This window comes from Eptesicus fuscus, chromosome 11, assembly GCF_027574615.1.
Source record: "Eptesicus fuscus isolate TK198812 chromosome 11, DD_ASM_mEF_20220401, whole genome shotgun sequence".
Lineage (NCBI taxonomy): Eukaryota > Metazoa > Chordata > Mammalia > Chiroptera > Vespertilionidae > Eptesicus > Eptesicus fuscus.
This window is the reverse complement of record NC_072483.1, coordinates 62,612,180-62,629,205: the sequence shown is the minus strand read 5'-3', so window position 1 is coordinate 62,629,205 and position 17,026 is coordinate 62,612,180. Positions and strand designations below refer to the sequence as shown.

Sequence of the window (17,026 nt, the reverse complement as noted above, 5' to 3'; positions counted from 1 at the left end):
ATATTAGAATAAGTTTAATCAATTTATCAGTCATTGTTTTTATTAATGTTTTTATATAATGTTTTTGTTGTTTTATATCATGTTTTTGCTGCTTTTATATCATGTTTTTGTTTTTATATCTTGTCTTTGCTGTTATATCATGTTGTTTATTAATCAATTCGTATATTATTTTCATATACATTTTACTAATCTTCTTTTACCTCTGACACTTCTGTTACAGAGAAAGGGCGAATAGCGATATTAAAATACTTCTTGTAATTAATTTCCTTTCAGTGTGCATGAATCTGTGCACTGGGCCACTAGTTGATTAATAAGATTATATAGGATTCAGTATATATACAGGGTGGAACAAAAGTAGGTTTACAGTTATATGTAAAACACAATTTATTCTTATATTAGTATTTATTATTGTATTACGTTCCATATGAACAACTATAAACCTACTTTTGCCCCAACCTGTATGTATTTTAAAATATATTGAACATGATTATATTCTCTGTATTCCATAATCTGCCTTGGACACAATATATTGTTGACATCTTTTTATGTCAGTAAATACAGTTATCATCTCTCTCTTCTAGTGCTCTGGAGATCTGGCTTCTACAGTATCTGCTGGATTAATACCCTCTTTTCCCTTTAGCTCTTGTTAATTCATTCTCCTCCTGGCATCCTGAATGATCTTTCTGAAGGGCAGATTTCATCCTGGACACTTCCTTGCCTGAATCTTTTTATATAATAGTAGTTTTTCATTGCCCTTGGGGTATAAAATACAAAGACTTCTATGATATGGCCACTGCTACCTCAAGCTTCACTTTACTAGGTGTACCGGTTAATAATGATGGATTTTGTAATAAAAAACACACACGATAATTTCAAGAGAAACATCGAAAGTGCTTTATTCAAAGTAGTGTTCATCGCTAGCTACACATTTCTCCCATCTTTCAGTTAATTTGTGGATACCGTCCCAATAGAACTTTTCTTGTCTTGAGGCAAACCATTCAGAGACCCAATTTTCCACTTAGTACGTTTTGAAGTGCTGCTCAGAAAGTGCATGTGCCATCAATCGGAACTAGTGGTAATCAGAAGGAGCAAGGTCTGGTGAATACGGCGGGTGGGTTCATACTTCCCAGGCAAGATCTTTTAATGTGTCTTTAACTGGTTTTGAAGTGTGTGATGGTGTGTTATCATGAAGCAAAATTACTTTGCCGTGTCTTCTGGCCCAGTCTGGTCGTTTTACCATCAAATCGTGGTTCAAATTGATTATTTGTTGTCAGTAGCGATCATTATTAATGGTTTCACCTGGTTTAAGAAGTTCATAATACACCACACCTTCCTGATCCCACCAAATGCAGAGCATTGTCTTCTTTCCGAAGCAATTTGGCCTTGTAGTCAATGTTGATGGTTGACCTGGATCAACCCATGATTTTGTGCATTTGGTATTCTCAAAATAAATCCACTTTTCATCGCCAGTCACAATTCGATGCAAAAAAGACTTTCTTCCGTGCTGTTGAAGCAACATTTTACTGATGACTTTTCGGTTTTCCATTTGTCTTTTGTTCAGTTGATGTGGCACCCATTTTCCTTCCTTTAAAATATTTCCCATTGCTTGTAAACAATTGGAAATTGCTTGCTGAGCAACGTTTAATCTTTCTGCAAGTTGTTTTTGAGTTTGACACGCATCTTCATCCAATAATGCTTGTAATTGTTGGTCTTCAAACTTTTTCGGTTGACCTGGACGTTCTTTGTCTTTCACATCGAAATCATCACTTTTAAAGCATTTAAACCAGTGTTCACAAGTGTCTTGAGATGGAGCATGTTCACCATAAGCTTCCCGAAGTTATGATAACTTTTTCTTCAAAATAAAGTAATGAATTAAAACTTCCCGCAAATGCTTTTTTTTTTGGCACGAAATTTGACATTTTTAAGTGTAAAAATATCTATGCTCTTAACACCTTCAGCAAATTTGACATATGAAGTTTTGAAGCTTGCTGTCAATACAACAAAATAGCATACATATCAAATCGCATATGTATCAACATATGTGTAACTCCATCTATTGAAAAAAATCCGCATTATTAACTGGTACACTTAGTAGTAATTTTTAGCTTTATTGATGAAATGGAAATCTTCCAAAAGAATCTAGCTCTTCCCCCTTTCTGTTTTTTTTTTGATGCAGTGAATGTAGAAAAAGCTGAAATCAGTGAATTTGAGTTTAGGAGAAAGGTTAGGGCCAGAGATATCTAGCTTTATGCTTTTTCTCTTCTTTCAATTTTTGGTTGTTGTACTGTAGATTTACTTCAAAATCTATGTCTTCCCATCCCTACGCTACACTGAAGTTCAAGGTCTATATTATGGTCTTTTAGATGTCTTTACTAGGAGTTTTGATGATGCACAGTAGGTTTAATTGTTTTAAAGAGGGGTAGGCATACCAGAGCAGTGCTTTAGGAAGGTTGATCTTTTTGGATGTGAATATTTAGAGGCTGAGTCAAGAAAGCCAATTAGGAGTTTTATTCTAATAATCTAGACATGAGTTAAGGTTTCATTATAATGAAAAAAATGCAAGAGGAATTTTGAAGGAGAAATTGACCAAATTGGAGACAAAATCATTGGATATGAGAGAAGCAAAAGGAGTTTCAGATAACTGGGCTTTTGAAGCCTGGCTCACCGGTGAATTGTAAAAGCAGTGGTACCTTGATCAGTTGTTGATGAGATAGGTATCCAGGAGGAACAAGCATCTGGAAATGCCACACAGGTCATGGCAGAAAAGAAATCTGTAATTTACAATAGGGGCGAGGCATCGCCCCAGGAAGCTGGGCAATTTAGAAATTTGTGGGAAAATTTTTCATTGCTCCTGTTGTAACTATACCCCTACTCCCTGCATGGTATTCCCTGTGATTTAGTAGGCAGAGTTCTACCCAAAGTGTTAGTGGAGAAATAACAAAAGGTTCAAGACAATATCTAAACAGAATTTATAGTTAAGTAAAACATGGGTACACTGATGGAAGTTAGAAAAGAAGGGAAACTTTTGGGGAATGCTGACTAAATTGGAAGGAAACGAAGATAGGGAAAAGTAAGAATATTGTTCTGATCCCGGTGGATAAAGGATGAAATGGTTTTAAGAAAAGGCAGTCTAAAGAGGCAGAAGGGCATGATCGGAACACAGCATCTAGAAAGAGTCTGGTTCTAATACTGCTGTCAAAATTCAGAGCTGTTTTCTAATGGTCACAAGTCTCCTAGGGGTTTGAGTTAACATTTAGTATGGTGGGGTTTTAAATGGTGCTGAAGCCTATACTCATTTTAATACCTCACTGCATCTTTAGAAAGGACAGTTGAGGAAAAAAGCCCAGTTTCCATTCTGACTAATTTATAATTCAGAGGCATCATGTAAGCCAATCCCTCCAGTACATATAAATACATTACAACTGGGCTCATTTAAATTGATTTAGAAGGAGCAATCTGAGGTGTAGAATTTGGAATTAGTGATTATAGTACTTCAAGAATTTAAATGAGATTTCTTCAGGACTCATAACTCTAATATTTTTGCTTTAGTTCAGAAAGGAGAATGAGCAGAACTCCATTCTGAGTAATGTTGGTCTCTTTAGTTGATAATTAAATTGTTTGGATTATCATTCTTTGGTTCTTAAGAGTACTAGGGAAATTTTTACATCTTCTTATGAAAACAATGTTGTAAATGGTAGTTAGGGTCCCAGATCAAGGTATTAAAAAAACTTCTGAGCTTTTAATATTGGTACAGTATGGTAGTTTGGCATTACCTAAAGGTTTTTAGGTGGAATGATAGAGGACTGAAACAGGATTTCCTTTTTTTCTCTTTTGTGGTGAGAACCTTTAAGATCTACTCTCAGCAGTTTACAGTATTATTAGCTATAGTCACCATGCTGTACATTAGATCCCCAGAGTTTGTTAATCTTATAACTGAAAGTTTATATCCTTTAACCAATATCTCCCCATTTCCTTCACTCCTCCAGCCACTAATAACCACTACTCTCCTCACTGAGTTTGGCTTTTTAGATTCCACATATACGTAATATCATACAGTATTTGTCTTTGCCTATCTGATTTATTTCATTTTAAGCTCTGATATCTTAAAATTTCTTTTGAAAGACTATTTAAGAAATTCATTAGCTTATTGTTTTAACTTATGGTCCAAGATAATTTTTTAAAGCGTCACTAGAGTGTAAAGTGCTAAGCAGAAATTGGGGAGAGTTGTGGAAGCTGTGAGATAGGTAAGGGAGGCGGTCCTTATTTTAAGAATCTTTGATATATCTCATGGTGATGGGAGAGTCCTTAACAAGGGAGTAATATAAATTAAAATGGAAGTCTGTTATCCTTCATTTACTCTCCATTGCTGTAAGGCAGTGATGGCGAACCTATGACAAAATATTGTAGCCATTTCTGATGACATGCGGTCGCTGAGGCAGCCGCATGCTGAGGATGAAATATTTGCTGCTCCTGAGGATGAAACATTTTGCGAAATAATGTTTTTTCCTCAAAGTGACACACTACCTGAGTTATGCTCAGTTTTTTGGCGAAGTTTGACACACCAAGCTCAAAAGGTTGCCCATCACTGCAGTCTAAGGTGAAAGTAGAAAATCCTTAATTTGGTTTCCAGTGCTCTGCATGGTCTGTTCCCATCTGTCATCTTATACCATGCCTCCTTTCTTTAGATAAACATAAAAAGATGGTGAATTGGAATGTAAGGGTGATTATATTAATTTCACTTTACCTGCTATATTGTTATAAACAGGGATTTAAAAATCACATTCTGGTGACTGTGGTTGAGAGGAACATAAACAAAACACACTCCCTAGCTATACTTTCTGGGCTGGAATTCTGCATTTAATCTTGATTCACTGTATGGAGATATTTTTCTCTTTAACAGGTTTCTCCACATATAAAAGTCTTGTAAACATACTGAAAAGAATGGCAGCGGAAACACAGACACTGAACTTTGGGCCTGAATGGTGAGTTTTCAAAATCACATCTTTTTGATATTGGATGACTAGTACAGTAGTAAGGTATTTTTACAGGTGTTAGATGGTTTATAAATGTGTATGGTTTTGAGACTGCTTTATGTGCCTAGTTGAAAACAATGTATTTAGCCTAGGAATAAATTATATTTGGTCAATGACTATATTATATACTTTATTTTAAAACATTTCTTGGTCTGGTTATGTTAACAATAGTGGAATTAAAACATCTCACAGTCCCAAGATCCTATCAAATTATTTATTTTCTGTTTCAGCCCTTGTCTAGGTATATGTACAATTTTATATAGTTGAAACATTTATATGTGTATGTTTTTTGCTATACTGTTCTTTGTGAGTGCTGTTCATAGACTCATTTAAAAGTAGTTTTGGTTGAATTGTTATTTGAATTTTATATTATTGATGGGCTAGGCATGTGGTCCAGAATTATATTGGTTGTTAACAGAAGCCCATCTAGGATTGGGTTAGCATTTGCCATAATTATAACTGACCTTTGAGTCTCTTACAGATGTGTTTGGACCCCGAATATGGAATTCTCATGGAATTTTGAGATCCATCACATTGTAGTGTGACTTTTACCCCTTTCTTCCTTTCTCCCCAAAGTTGGTGATTGAAGATCCTCTCCTCAGTGCGTGAATAATGTAGTTGCTTTTCAAACCTTGAACCAGAGGCATTTGGAATACATTGGAATAGTGTCTTAAACATTGTTGGTTGTTCGGGTGGTGGTGGTTTGATAAATGATGCAGACTTCTTGAAGTAACTCCCTGTCTGAGGATTCTTATTAACTTCCCTTTGTATACGCATTTCTTTATATATGTAATTTCTAAATTTTCTTGGCTCTTATAGCTTAGCATTTGGAGACTAAGGAGAAAGTCTCCATATTTGAAATTCTAAGAACTGATGCATCTTCTGTACTTTGAGAATTTATTTTGGAAATGTTGATACAAGTAGTGCTGCACCTGTTTTAGTTCTTGTTTATATTAAAAAAATAATTTTCTTATTATCAAATTAATATGAATTTCCCCGACTATCTGAAATTGGAGTGTTCCTGTGAAACCTTTCATAAGCTGAAATGGTATAAAGTGAAGAAGCAGTTACTTTAGGGACACATCTTGCTAGCAGATGCACAAATTAAATGGAGATAAAGCACAGATGTTCATAGACACAGTTCAAAGCCATGGTGGCTAATGCTGAGATGCTGAGTACAGTTCCTGGGGAGGGAGCTTGGGGCCACTCTCGCTGCTCAATATTAACTGCTTAATAATAATTGCTTATTGCAAGACACATGCTGAATGCTATTTCACTTTTTGCCTTTTTTCGTAAAAGTGAAAATCCTCTTTGGATTTCTTTTGGTTATCGAAAACAGGTACTGGTATAGGTCTTTTGCAAAAGCGAAGTGGTGTAAAGTGAACTTTGAAAAGCGGGGGATAGCTGTATGTTTTTAGAAAAATGAGAAATTACTAGTAAGCCAGAAGAAGATATCACCATAATTTCACCAGCCGTGATAACCACTGTTAATAGATTGGTATATCTTTCCAGCTGGTTTTATGTATGCTTATTTGTGTATATATATGTTTATTTTCACAAAAGGTGGGATCATACTGTACATTCAATTTTGTAACCTGCTTTAAAAAAATAACTATGCCAAAAATACCTTTTTATCAATAAATATTTTCTGTTACCTTAAATGGTTGCATTGTATGGATGTATCATTTATTTAATCTTTTAGATGTAGCATATATGGGCTGTTCTCAGTTTTTCATTATTATAAAAATATTGTTGACGAACATTCTTAATAGTTAACTCTTTATTCACATTTTAGAAACTTTCTCTACCAGGTGGATTTTAATTTATATAGCTTACTTTGTAAGGTATTTTGTGTGCTGTCTTATTTTAAAAAAAATTTAATTTTTATTGTTTCACTCTTTGTGCCCTCTTCTGCTTTTATCTAGAGTTTATAAATGCTCTTTTATTTTTTAAAGATAATATATATTTTTAAAGGTTACATGCAATAAACATTAATATCTCAAGAAAAATGATTTTAAATATGATCTTACATGCAATAAACATCAATTATTCAAGAAAAATGATCTTACATATAATATTACATGCAATAAACGTGAATATGTTAGGATTAAAAGGATTTTAAGTATAATAATACCAAAACTATACTAACATAGTATGATATCACAGAAGTTGTAGGAAATATTAAAAATTTGCAAATAACAGGATTACTTCTCTTATATTCTAGTATATATTTTTTCCCCTCTGGCTCTATTTTTGTTCATCAGTTTATGTTGTTCATTATATTCCACAAATGAATGAGATCATTTATTTATCTTTCTCTGCGTTATTTCGCTTAGCACGATGCTTTTAAAATCTATTTTGTGAGATGTGAGTATTGCTACTCCAGCTTTTCTTTTCCATTTGCATGGAAAATTTTTTTCTATCCCTTCTCTTTCATCCTGTGTGTGTCTTTTGTTTTGAGGTGGGTCTCTTGTAGACAACATATAGTTGGGTCATGTTTTTGTATCCATTCAGCTCCCCTACACCTTTTGATTGGAGCATTTAATCTGTTTACATTTAGGGTTATTATTAAGAGGTACTTATTTATAGCCATTTAAATTCTGTATGGCTAGGTTTCTCCCTGTGTTTCTTCTTCTGAGCAATCCCTTACAGCAATCCCTTTAGCATTTGCTGTAATGCTGGCTTGGTGGTGATGAACTCCTTTAGCCTTTTTTTGTCTGGGAAGCTCTTTATTTGACCATCTATTTTGAATGATAGCCTTGCTGGATATAGTAATCTTGGTCTCAGATCCTTGCTTTCCATTACCTTAAGTACTCCATGCCATTCCCTTTTGGCCTGTATAGTTTCTGATGAGAAATCAGGTGTCAGCCTTATGGGAACTCCTTTGTAGGTAACAGTTTTCTTTTCTCTTCCTGCCTTTAAGATTCTCTGATTGTCTTTAGTTTTTGGCATTTTAATTATGATGTGTCTTGGCATGGGTCTGTTTGGGTTCTTCTTGTTTGGGGTTCTCTGTGCCTCCTGAACTTGTGTGACTTTTTCCTTTACCAAGTTAGGGAAGTTTCCTACCATTATTTCTTCAAACACCTTCTCTATTCTTTTCTCCTTTTCTGCCTCTTCTGGCATACCTAATATTCTAATGTCACGTTTCACATTGTCCCACAGCTCCCTTAAGCTGTCCTGTTTTTTAATTGTTTTTTTCTTTTTGGTTCTGTAATTGAGTGATATTTTCAACTTTTTCTTCTAATTCACTGATTCGATCCTCAGCTTCCCATAATCTGCTGTGTATTCCTTCCAGTGTGTTTTTTATTTGTGTTATGTCATGCTTTATCTCAAACTGTTCTTTTTTCATAGTTACTATCTCTTTTTTCATACTGTTGAGCATTTTAAACATCATTGCTCTGAACTCTGTTTCAGATAAATTTCTTATCGCTGCTTCATTTATCTCTTCTTCAGGAGAATTTGCTAATTCTTTTATTTGGGGATTGTTTCTTTGTTTCCTCATTTTGGTTGTCTGTCTGGGTTTCTGGCTATGTTTTAGGTAGGTCCTCTATACCAGTGGTCCGTGAGGTCCGAAAGGTTGGTGACTACTACTCTATTCCTCTCAATCTCTAGTGCAAGACAGTGTTAAAGGCTGTTTCTGACTAATTGGATCAGGCTAAGACTCAAAGCCTTCAGAGACCTCCTCTGTCTACAGACTAATAAGATCCCAACTTGAATTGCTCCCAAGCAATCATCAGGTGTAGCAGGTGTAGCAAGAGTTTTTTCAACAAGGTGGGGCAGTTGCTCCTGCCTGGAGGCTAATTGTTACTTTAATCTCTTTTTTTTTTAAATATATTTTATTGATTTTTCACAGAGGGGAAGAGAGAGGGACAGAGAGTTAGAAACATCGATGATAGAGAAACATCGATCAGCTGCCTCCTGCACAACCCCCACTGGGGATGTGCCCGCAACCAAGGTACATGCCCTTGACCGGAATCGAACCCGGGACCTTTCAGTCCGCAGGCCGACGCTCTATCCACTGAGCCAAACTGGTCTCGGCATACTTTAATCTCTTAAGTGGCCTCAGGGCAAGGTGTTTTCCAATAGGATGTGTGGACTGTCTTCTCCCCAGGCAAGGTAGATGTGTATGTGGGAAAGATGTCCTCTGCTGTGTGAGGGAATAACCCAGCCCAGGAAACTTGGGGGGTCTGCCTTCTGAGCTTTATCCTCCAAGTCCCCAGTCCTGGGTTCTGCTCTCACAGCTCCAGTCCACTTCACCCTCCCTCTGCCAGAGCACAAGGTGGGTGGCTCCACAGGGAATTTTTGTGTGTTGGCCCTTTAAGAGGGTGCTTGAACTTTCAGCTGCCACTCCTTGGCAGACAGCACCCCACTACTTTTCACAGCTAGATGTTATGTGGGTACCCTCCTCAGGTTTGGTGCTCTCTGTTGGGGAGCCCAGCTTGGGGATTAGATCCCAGAGTTCTCAGAGAGATATCCCTATAGCTGAGATATCTCTCCCGGACTTCAGTTGTCGTCTGTGGGTGCCCAGCCAGCCCTTTTGCGCCTCTGCCCCTCCTATCAGTTTCTGTGCAGTCTCCACCTTTGGTCCTTGGGTATCCGGGTTCTCTCCTGTGAGTTTTCCATTGATTATTCAGGAAGCTTTTCCGTATTTCAGATGTAATTCCAGCTTGTTCCTGGGATCATGCTCGTGCAGCATACTCCTACTCTGCTGCCATTTTTAATCTCTTTGTAAATGCTCTTTTGTATTTACATTCTCATATCTCTGTGTAAAAACATCATTAAAATCATCAGTAAATTTAAGGAAACATTTTTTTCCCCCTGAGTCCCTCTATTAACCTTTTGCACTCAGATGTCGAGTGTGACTCGACACAAGCAAGCGAGTACAAAGGGTTAAGGGATGACAAAGAGAAAGAACACCGGGGATTTATCTAAAACAAAAGAAAAAAACTCCTAGTGATATTCTGGAGTCATTACACATTTAGTTTGATGCCCTATACCACAGGTTGGCCTGTGAGACTGTTAATAAAGTTTTTGTAAGTAAAGTTTTATTGGAACACAGCCACACCTATTTGTGTCTTATGTTACCTGCCTGTTTTCACACTGCAGTGACAGGCTTGAGTAGTTAAAACAGAGATCATCTGGTTCAGAAAGCTTAAATATTTACTCTCTGGCTGTTTACAGAAAAATGTTTGATGGCTCTTGGCATAAATCATGGATGGATTCCTAAAGGCATGTCAGTGTGTCATTGATCCAGGATGGATAGTCTTTCACATTCTTTTCATTGGTACACTCAAGTTTTGTTTGATGAGCCCAATGTGGTTTTTTTTAAAAAATATATTTTATTGATTTTTTACAGAGAGGGAGAGAGAGTTAGAAACATTGATGAGAGAGAAACATCAATCAGCTGCCCCCTGCACACTCCCTACTGGGGATGTGCCCGCAACCAAGGTACATGCCCTTGACCGGAATCGAACCTGGGACCTTTCAGTCCACAGGCCAACGCTCTATCCACTGAGCCAAACCGGTTTCGGCGAGCCCAATGTTTTTATATAAAATTTGAATTGAGGTAACTTTAGCAGAGGACAGGTAATAGTCCCATGCTTAAGCAGTAGCGTTACCTAATTGCTACTTCTGTTATCCTTCAGGCATTAGAGTTTAGGAGTCTTCCCTTAGTCATCTGTAATGCTGATAAACTGAGGAGTGGAGGTTTAAATAGGCAGCTGCCTTCTTTGTACCATCTATCAAAATTTCTTCTGGCGCCCTACCCGGTTTGGCTCAGTGGATAGAGTATCGGCCTGCGGACTGAAGGTTCCCAGGTTCGATTCTGGTCAAGGGCACATGCCCGGGTTGTGGGCTCGATCCCCAGTGGGGTCGAGCAGGAGGCAGCCAATCAATGACTCTCTCTCGTCATTGATGTTTCTATCTCTCTTCCCTTCTTCCTTCCTCTCTGCAATCAATAAAAACATACTTTAAAAAATTTTTCTTCTGGCAAAGAGAATATATAAGAATATATAAGACCCTTGAGTAACTCAAGTAACCCCGAGCTAGAAAGTTGCTGTGTTTTTCTGCATGTTACATTACATTCATTGCGAAGCTTGAGGTAAGAAGCTGTGTCCAAAATACTTGAGAATCAAAGTTTTCACGCTGAATCAGTATATAACTCTGGATCATACAGAAATATTTAGTGATACTATATTCTATTTACTAAGATCATAATTTTTATAATGATGTAAAACAGTGTTCAATAAAGTGGATAAAATGAAGAAATTTTTTTTTTAAAATGAAGAAATTTATTTGTACCTGGGACAGAAGTGAAGATGGGAGAATATTGAAAATTGTGGTCGTTGATTATTTTCAATATTAATTGTGGAGTTGATTATTTTTTAAGGTAGATCTGTGGATTCATTAGGTTTTAGCTTATCTTTTTATTTAGAATAAAGAAATGTATTACATAATTTTCAAAGCAAATTAAAGGGTGTGGTAGATTTAATGGAGAAGTAAATAATTTCTAGGTTTAAAACAATAGTCACTATAAGTCTTTACACAAATGTTAGTTACTACCTTTCATCTTTCCTGACCATCTATATAACACCTCCCCCTTACTCTCTATCGCCCTTCCTTGCTTAATTTTTTTTTGAATGGTTTATATCAAATAATGTACCAAATATTGAAATCACTTACTTTCTTTATTTATATCCCATCCTTCAGCCTCCACTAGACTATGTGCTCCATTGGCAGGCACTTTGGTCTTGATTATTGTATAATTTGTGCAGTGCTGTATCTCCAGTACCTAGCAAATAGTTGGTACTCAATAAATATCTGTTAAATGAGTGAATTGCTAGAACGTAAGTTCGTTTTTAAGTTTTGCTATTGTAAATATGTATATATATCCTTGAACAGTTTTATTTGTATTGTTGTTTACTTTGGATTAATTTCTTGAAAATAAAATTATTAAATCAAAAGTTTTCATTTAAAAAAATATATTTTATTGATTTTTTTACAGAGAGGAAGGGAGAGGGAGGGAGAGAGTGTTAGAAACATCGATGAGAGAGAAACATCAATCAGCCGCCTCCTGCACACACCCTACCGGGGATGTGCCCGCAACCAAGGTACATGCCCTTGACCAGAATCGCACCTGGGACCCTAGAGTTGAAGGCTGACACTCTATCCACTGAGCCAAACCAGTCAGGGCAAAAGTTTTCATTTTTAAAGCTTTGGATGATATCTGAACAGATTGACCATCAGTAGGATTGTATGAATTTAATTCCTTTTTTTTTTAATCCTTACCTGAAGACATTTTTCCATTGATTTTTTAGAGAGAGTGAAAAGGAGGGGGAGAGACAGAAACATCCGAGTGTAGAGACACATTTATTGGTTGCCTGCCGCATGCGCCCTGATCAGGCACAGGGATCAAGCTGCAACTGGTACGGGCCCTTAACTGGGTTCAAACCCGGAACCCTTCAGTCCATTTAGCTCTCTATTCATTGAGCCAAACTAGCTAGGACTGAATTTAATTCTCATTCTTTGCCTGTTTACTTCATCCTTGAAAAAATGCTCAGTACTATTTTAAGAAAACTTTTTTTTAGTTCTAAATCTGGTAGGTACAGGTTTTACAGAATTTTTTTGTTTTTAGTCCTAGTAACAAAATAATACATGCTTATTCCAGAAAACCTTGGAGGAAACAATAGTACAAAAGGGAAAAAAAAATCTAAGTTACCTTATTCCTACTACCCAAAGAACCATTGCTAACATTTTGGTTTGTTTCCTTCTATCCTTTTTTTCTTGCAAATATTTGTATGTGTACTTCAAGACATTTAAAAAGCAAAAACAATAAAACCCCAACAAATCCATTATACTTGTTTTATTTGGGAATTTTTTTTTTTTTGAGGATCAAAAATCTACTCAGATAAGTTTACCTAATAAAGAAATGTATTATAGGGGAAATAATTACTGATAGTTCCTTGGCTTTATGGGGAAGGGTGACGTCTTGGGGTCAATGTCTCCTGTCCATGGCATTAAGAAAGTTATCCCAGGTCTTGCAGAAAGAGTGAGGCACTTCTGTTTTCTTCCAAAGCACTTTGTTTATACCTATTTTAAAGTAGTTGCAACTTTGGGTGGTTGCTACATGGGATTTTTTTATGGGAGTTACTTATGTTCTTGCTGCTTTTATATTATGTTCAAAATTGTCCATAATCAAATGTTTAAAACAAAAAAGTAAAAAGAAGCGTTAGAAACATTGGGGGAAAAAAGTTTAACTTTACTAATGCATATTCCTTTTTTTTGGATATTTTCTACACGTAAACACAATTTTACTATGCATATACTTTTTTCCCCTGCCATTTTGAAAAATATGCAAATATTTTACTATGCTTGGTACTCATATTTTTAATGTATAATTAGTAGATTATTCCCCTCTTTTTTACTTTTGTGAATAAAGCTTAGCATTTGGGGAATATTTTTAATGCTTCTGTTGAATTTTTCTTTAGGCTAAGTTATTGAATTAAATTGTTGAATTAAGGACCCCTTTACCCTTGCTATCTATTACTCTGTAGAACTTTGGGCAGCCCCCTGATCACCAGCTACTCCTGATAGTTGTTTTCCCACTTGCTGTTTGACACAGTGCTGTCATTCTTTGCTAATGTTCCCTCCCTTTTTATTTTTTTAAATAAAAACATCTCAAAATTAAAACAAAATATTCTTATTTCCCAGTTGCATTTCTCAGAGGCAACAGATATTATCACCTCAGAGTACAATTTATTTTTCTTCTTAGTGGTGAATATGGCTTTTATATTTTTCTCCTTGTACTAGTCACTGCATTTTCAAATTCTCTATATTAATTGCTTTTATTAAAAATGACATGAGCCCTGGTCGATTTTGCTCGATGGTTAGAGCATTGGCCTGCTCAAGGGCATGTACTTGGCCACCATCAGGTGCTAGAGGAAAGCAACCAATAGATGTCTCTCTCACATTGATGTTTCTTTCTCCTCTTTTCCTCCTTCCCACCCTTCCTCCCTCTATCCACCCACTCTCTTCCACTCTCTAAAATTGGATGGAAAATAGCCCTAGCTGGTTTGGCTCAGCCTGCGTACTGAAAGGGTCCCGGGTTTGATTCTGGTCAAGGGCACATGCCCGTGATGTGGGCTTGATCCCCAGTAGGGGGCGTGCAGGAGGTGATTCTTATCATTGATGTTTCTATCTCCCCCTTCCTCTCTGAAATCAATAAAAATTTATTTTAAAAAATTAAAAATGGAAGGAAAATAAATAAAATGAATTATGAAGTATTGCAGGTATATGCAAGTGTAAATTGTAACAAACTCACACGTACTCAGTGCCAAGTTGAAAAATAAAACATTGCAGGTATAATTAAAGCACTATTTATTTATTTATTTATTTATTTATTTATTTATTTCCCTTACCTCAGGATATGTTTGTTGCTTTTAGAAAGAGGGAAGGAAGAGAGAAGAGAGAGAGAAACATTGATGTGAAAGAGAAACATTGGTTGCCTCCAGTACATGCCCTGACTGGGTATCAAACCCGCAGCCTGGGTATGTGCCCTGACTGGGACTCAAACCCTCGACCTTTTGGTGTATGGGATGATGCTCCAACCAACTGACCCACCCGGCCAGTGCTAAAGCACCTTTTATACCCTACATTCTTTTGCAGGTAGAACCTAATCCCGAATTTTATATTTGTCAACTCATTTTGCATCTGTACTTTTGCTATGTTTTGTATGTGTTCTTAAACAGCAAGTTTATATAAATTATATAACTATCTTTATAAGCTTCGATTTTTTTTTCTTTTGTGTAGCATACTTTATTACGTATTTTATTAAATATTAGCACATCATTCTTTGAAATGGTTGTTCTAATTTATAATCCCACAAATACTGCATGAGAATTGTTTTACATTCTTACCAACAACTGGTATTATCAGATTTATTCATTTTTATTAATCTGATGGGTGCAATCTAATGAGATACCACTTTTGTTTTAATCATGTGTTCTTTTATAATTTGGAGAAAAGCTTCTCAAGGACGTGCCATGATACCTTTTAGATTAACTAATTGCCCATTGATTGTCTAATTATTTCTCAATGAACTACTCTCTTAGTGTGCTATGACAGCAGGTTTTATTGAAGCTAAAATCTTGGGTACCCTGAGATAATGGGATTTCTTTCTGTTCTTTTAAAGAACTAAAATGAAAATTTTTATAGTATCTATTAGGGGCCCAGTGCACGAATTCATGCACCTTGAAAGGAACTGTGGGCTACGAGGCTGCAATGGGCATAGGGGTGGGTCTTGGACCATCCTCCGCGCCCCCGCCCCCACCCGGCCCCTTACTTCACGGCCCTGGTTCCCTGTCTGCTGGCAGCCCCACTCCTACCGCCACTCCCATGTGCTGATGGTGCCGGGCCCTGCTTGCACTCGCTGATGGCGTGGAGTGATTGGGGCCGGTGCCAGCAGTGGGTGTGAGTGGCGGCGACTGCTGGCCCCAATCACCCCTCAGGAGCAGGGGGAGGTAGAGAAGCCCTGAGGGGCGATTGGGGCCAGCAGCTGCCGCTCGCATCCACTGACAGCACTGAGTGATCGGGGCTGGCACCGGGCACTGTCAGTGGGTGTAAGCAGCAGCTCTGGCACTGGCAGCAGGTGCGAGCACCGGGTAGGACCACGGCATGTAGGAGCAAAGAATTTTCAGTAACCATCAGAGGCTTGCCTCGATGACAGCGACTGGCGCCCCGCCCTTTTCTGGTGCCTCCCCTCTCCCCCCCCACCTGCTCCACCATCCCGCCGCGACCAATGCCTGCCAGGTTCCGACCAATGCCCACCATGTTCCGCGCGCACCCCCTGGTGGTCAGTGCACATCATAGTGAATAGTTATTCAGTTGTTCCGCTGTTCAGTCGATTTGCATATTAGGGATTTATGTATATAGATCTCTCTATGTATATAAAAGCCTAAGCGACCGTTACAACCCGTCAACTGGTCGCTATGATGAGCACTGACCACCAGGGGTCAGATGCTCAATGCAGGAGCTGCCCCCTGGTGGTCGGTGTGCTCCACAGAGGGAGCTTCGCTTAGCTGATCAACGTGAGCCAGACACCTGAGCCAGGCACCGGGCTCACGGCTGGCTAGTGCAGCTGCAGCGGAGCGAGCTTCTCCAGCCTCTGTGGCAGCGCTACCAAGTGTGGCAGCGGCAGGCACAGCGTGGCCCCGATGAGCGGGAGCTGCACGGTGCCTGGCCTGGGCTTGGGCTCATCCCTGGCCGCCTGCAGCTTCGTGCACTACTACATCCCTTGGGTAATGTCAGACTGCCTGGGATGGGGCTGAAACCGGCAGTCCGACATCCCCCAAGGGGTCCCAGATTGTGAGAGAGCCCAGGCCAGGCTAAGGGACCCCACCAGTGCATGAATCCGTGCACCGGGCTTCTAGTAGTCTATAAAAGTAAAAAGTTTATATTGGCAGAATGTTTGACACTTCATTATTGTATTCTGTGTGTTTCCGTTTCTAGGCTCCGAGCTCTGTCCAGTGGTGGGAGTATTACATCCCCTCCTCTTTCTCCAGCTTTGCCAAAGTATAAATTAGCAGACTATCGTTATGGCAGAGAAGAAATGTTAGCACTTTTCCTTAAAGACAACAAGGTAAGAAAGGAAAGAATTAAAAATTATTCTGAATGAGTTGTTGGGGTATGTACAGTGATGTATTGATATATGAAAGACCCATGGTTTTCCTCTCTACCTTACCTCTTTTTTTCTGCTTTTGAAACTAAAATAGTTAACAGGTTGTTGTTTTTTAATCCTCACCTGAGGATATTTTTTCCATTGATTTTCAGAGAAAGTGGAAAAAGGAGGGTTGGGATCGGGTGGAGAGAGAGAGAGAGAGAGAGACAGAGAGAGATCTAGATATCAGTTGGTTGCCTCCTGCACATGCCCCCCGACTGGGGCCTGGGATTGAATATGTAACCCAGGTACACGCCCTTGATCAGAATCAAACCCACGA

The 17,026-nt window shown here is 38.1% G+C and overlaps 1 protein-coding gene across 5 annotated transcripts in view; it reads left to right on the top strand.

The window, feature by feature from the left end:
- The window catches only part of GIGYF2 (GRB10 interacting GYF protein 2), a 123,698-nt gene that overhangs the window by 13,192 nt on the left and 93,480 nt on the right, over window positions 1-17,026 (top strand). For all 5 annotated transcript variants that reach the window (XM_028140572.2, XM_028140570.2, XM_028140569.2 and 2 more), the window contains exons 4-5: window positions 4,901-4,982; window positions 16,539-16,668. In XM_028140572.2, the coding sequence (XP_027996373.2) occupies window positions 4,942-4,982; window positions 16,539-16,668 (171 nt within the window). In that variant the 5' untranslated portion in view covers window positions 4,901-4,941. The remainder of the gene's footprint in view (window positions 1-4,900; window positions 4,983-16,538; window positions 16,669-17,026) is intronic.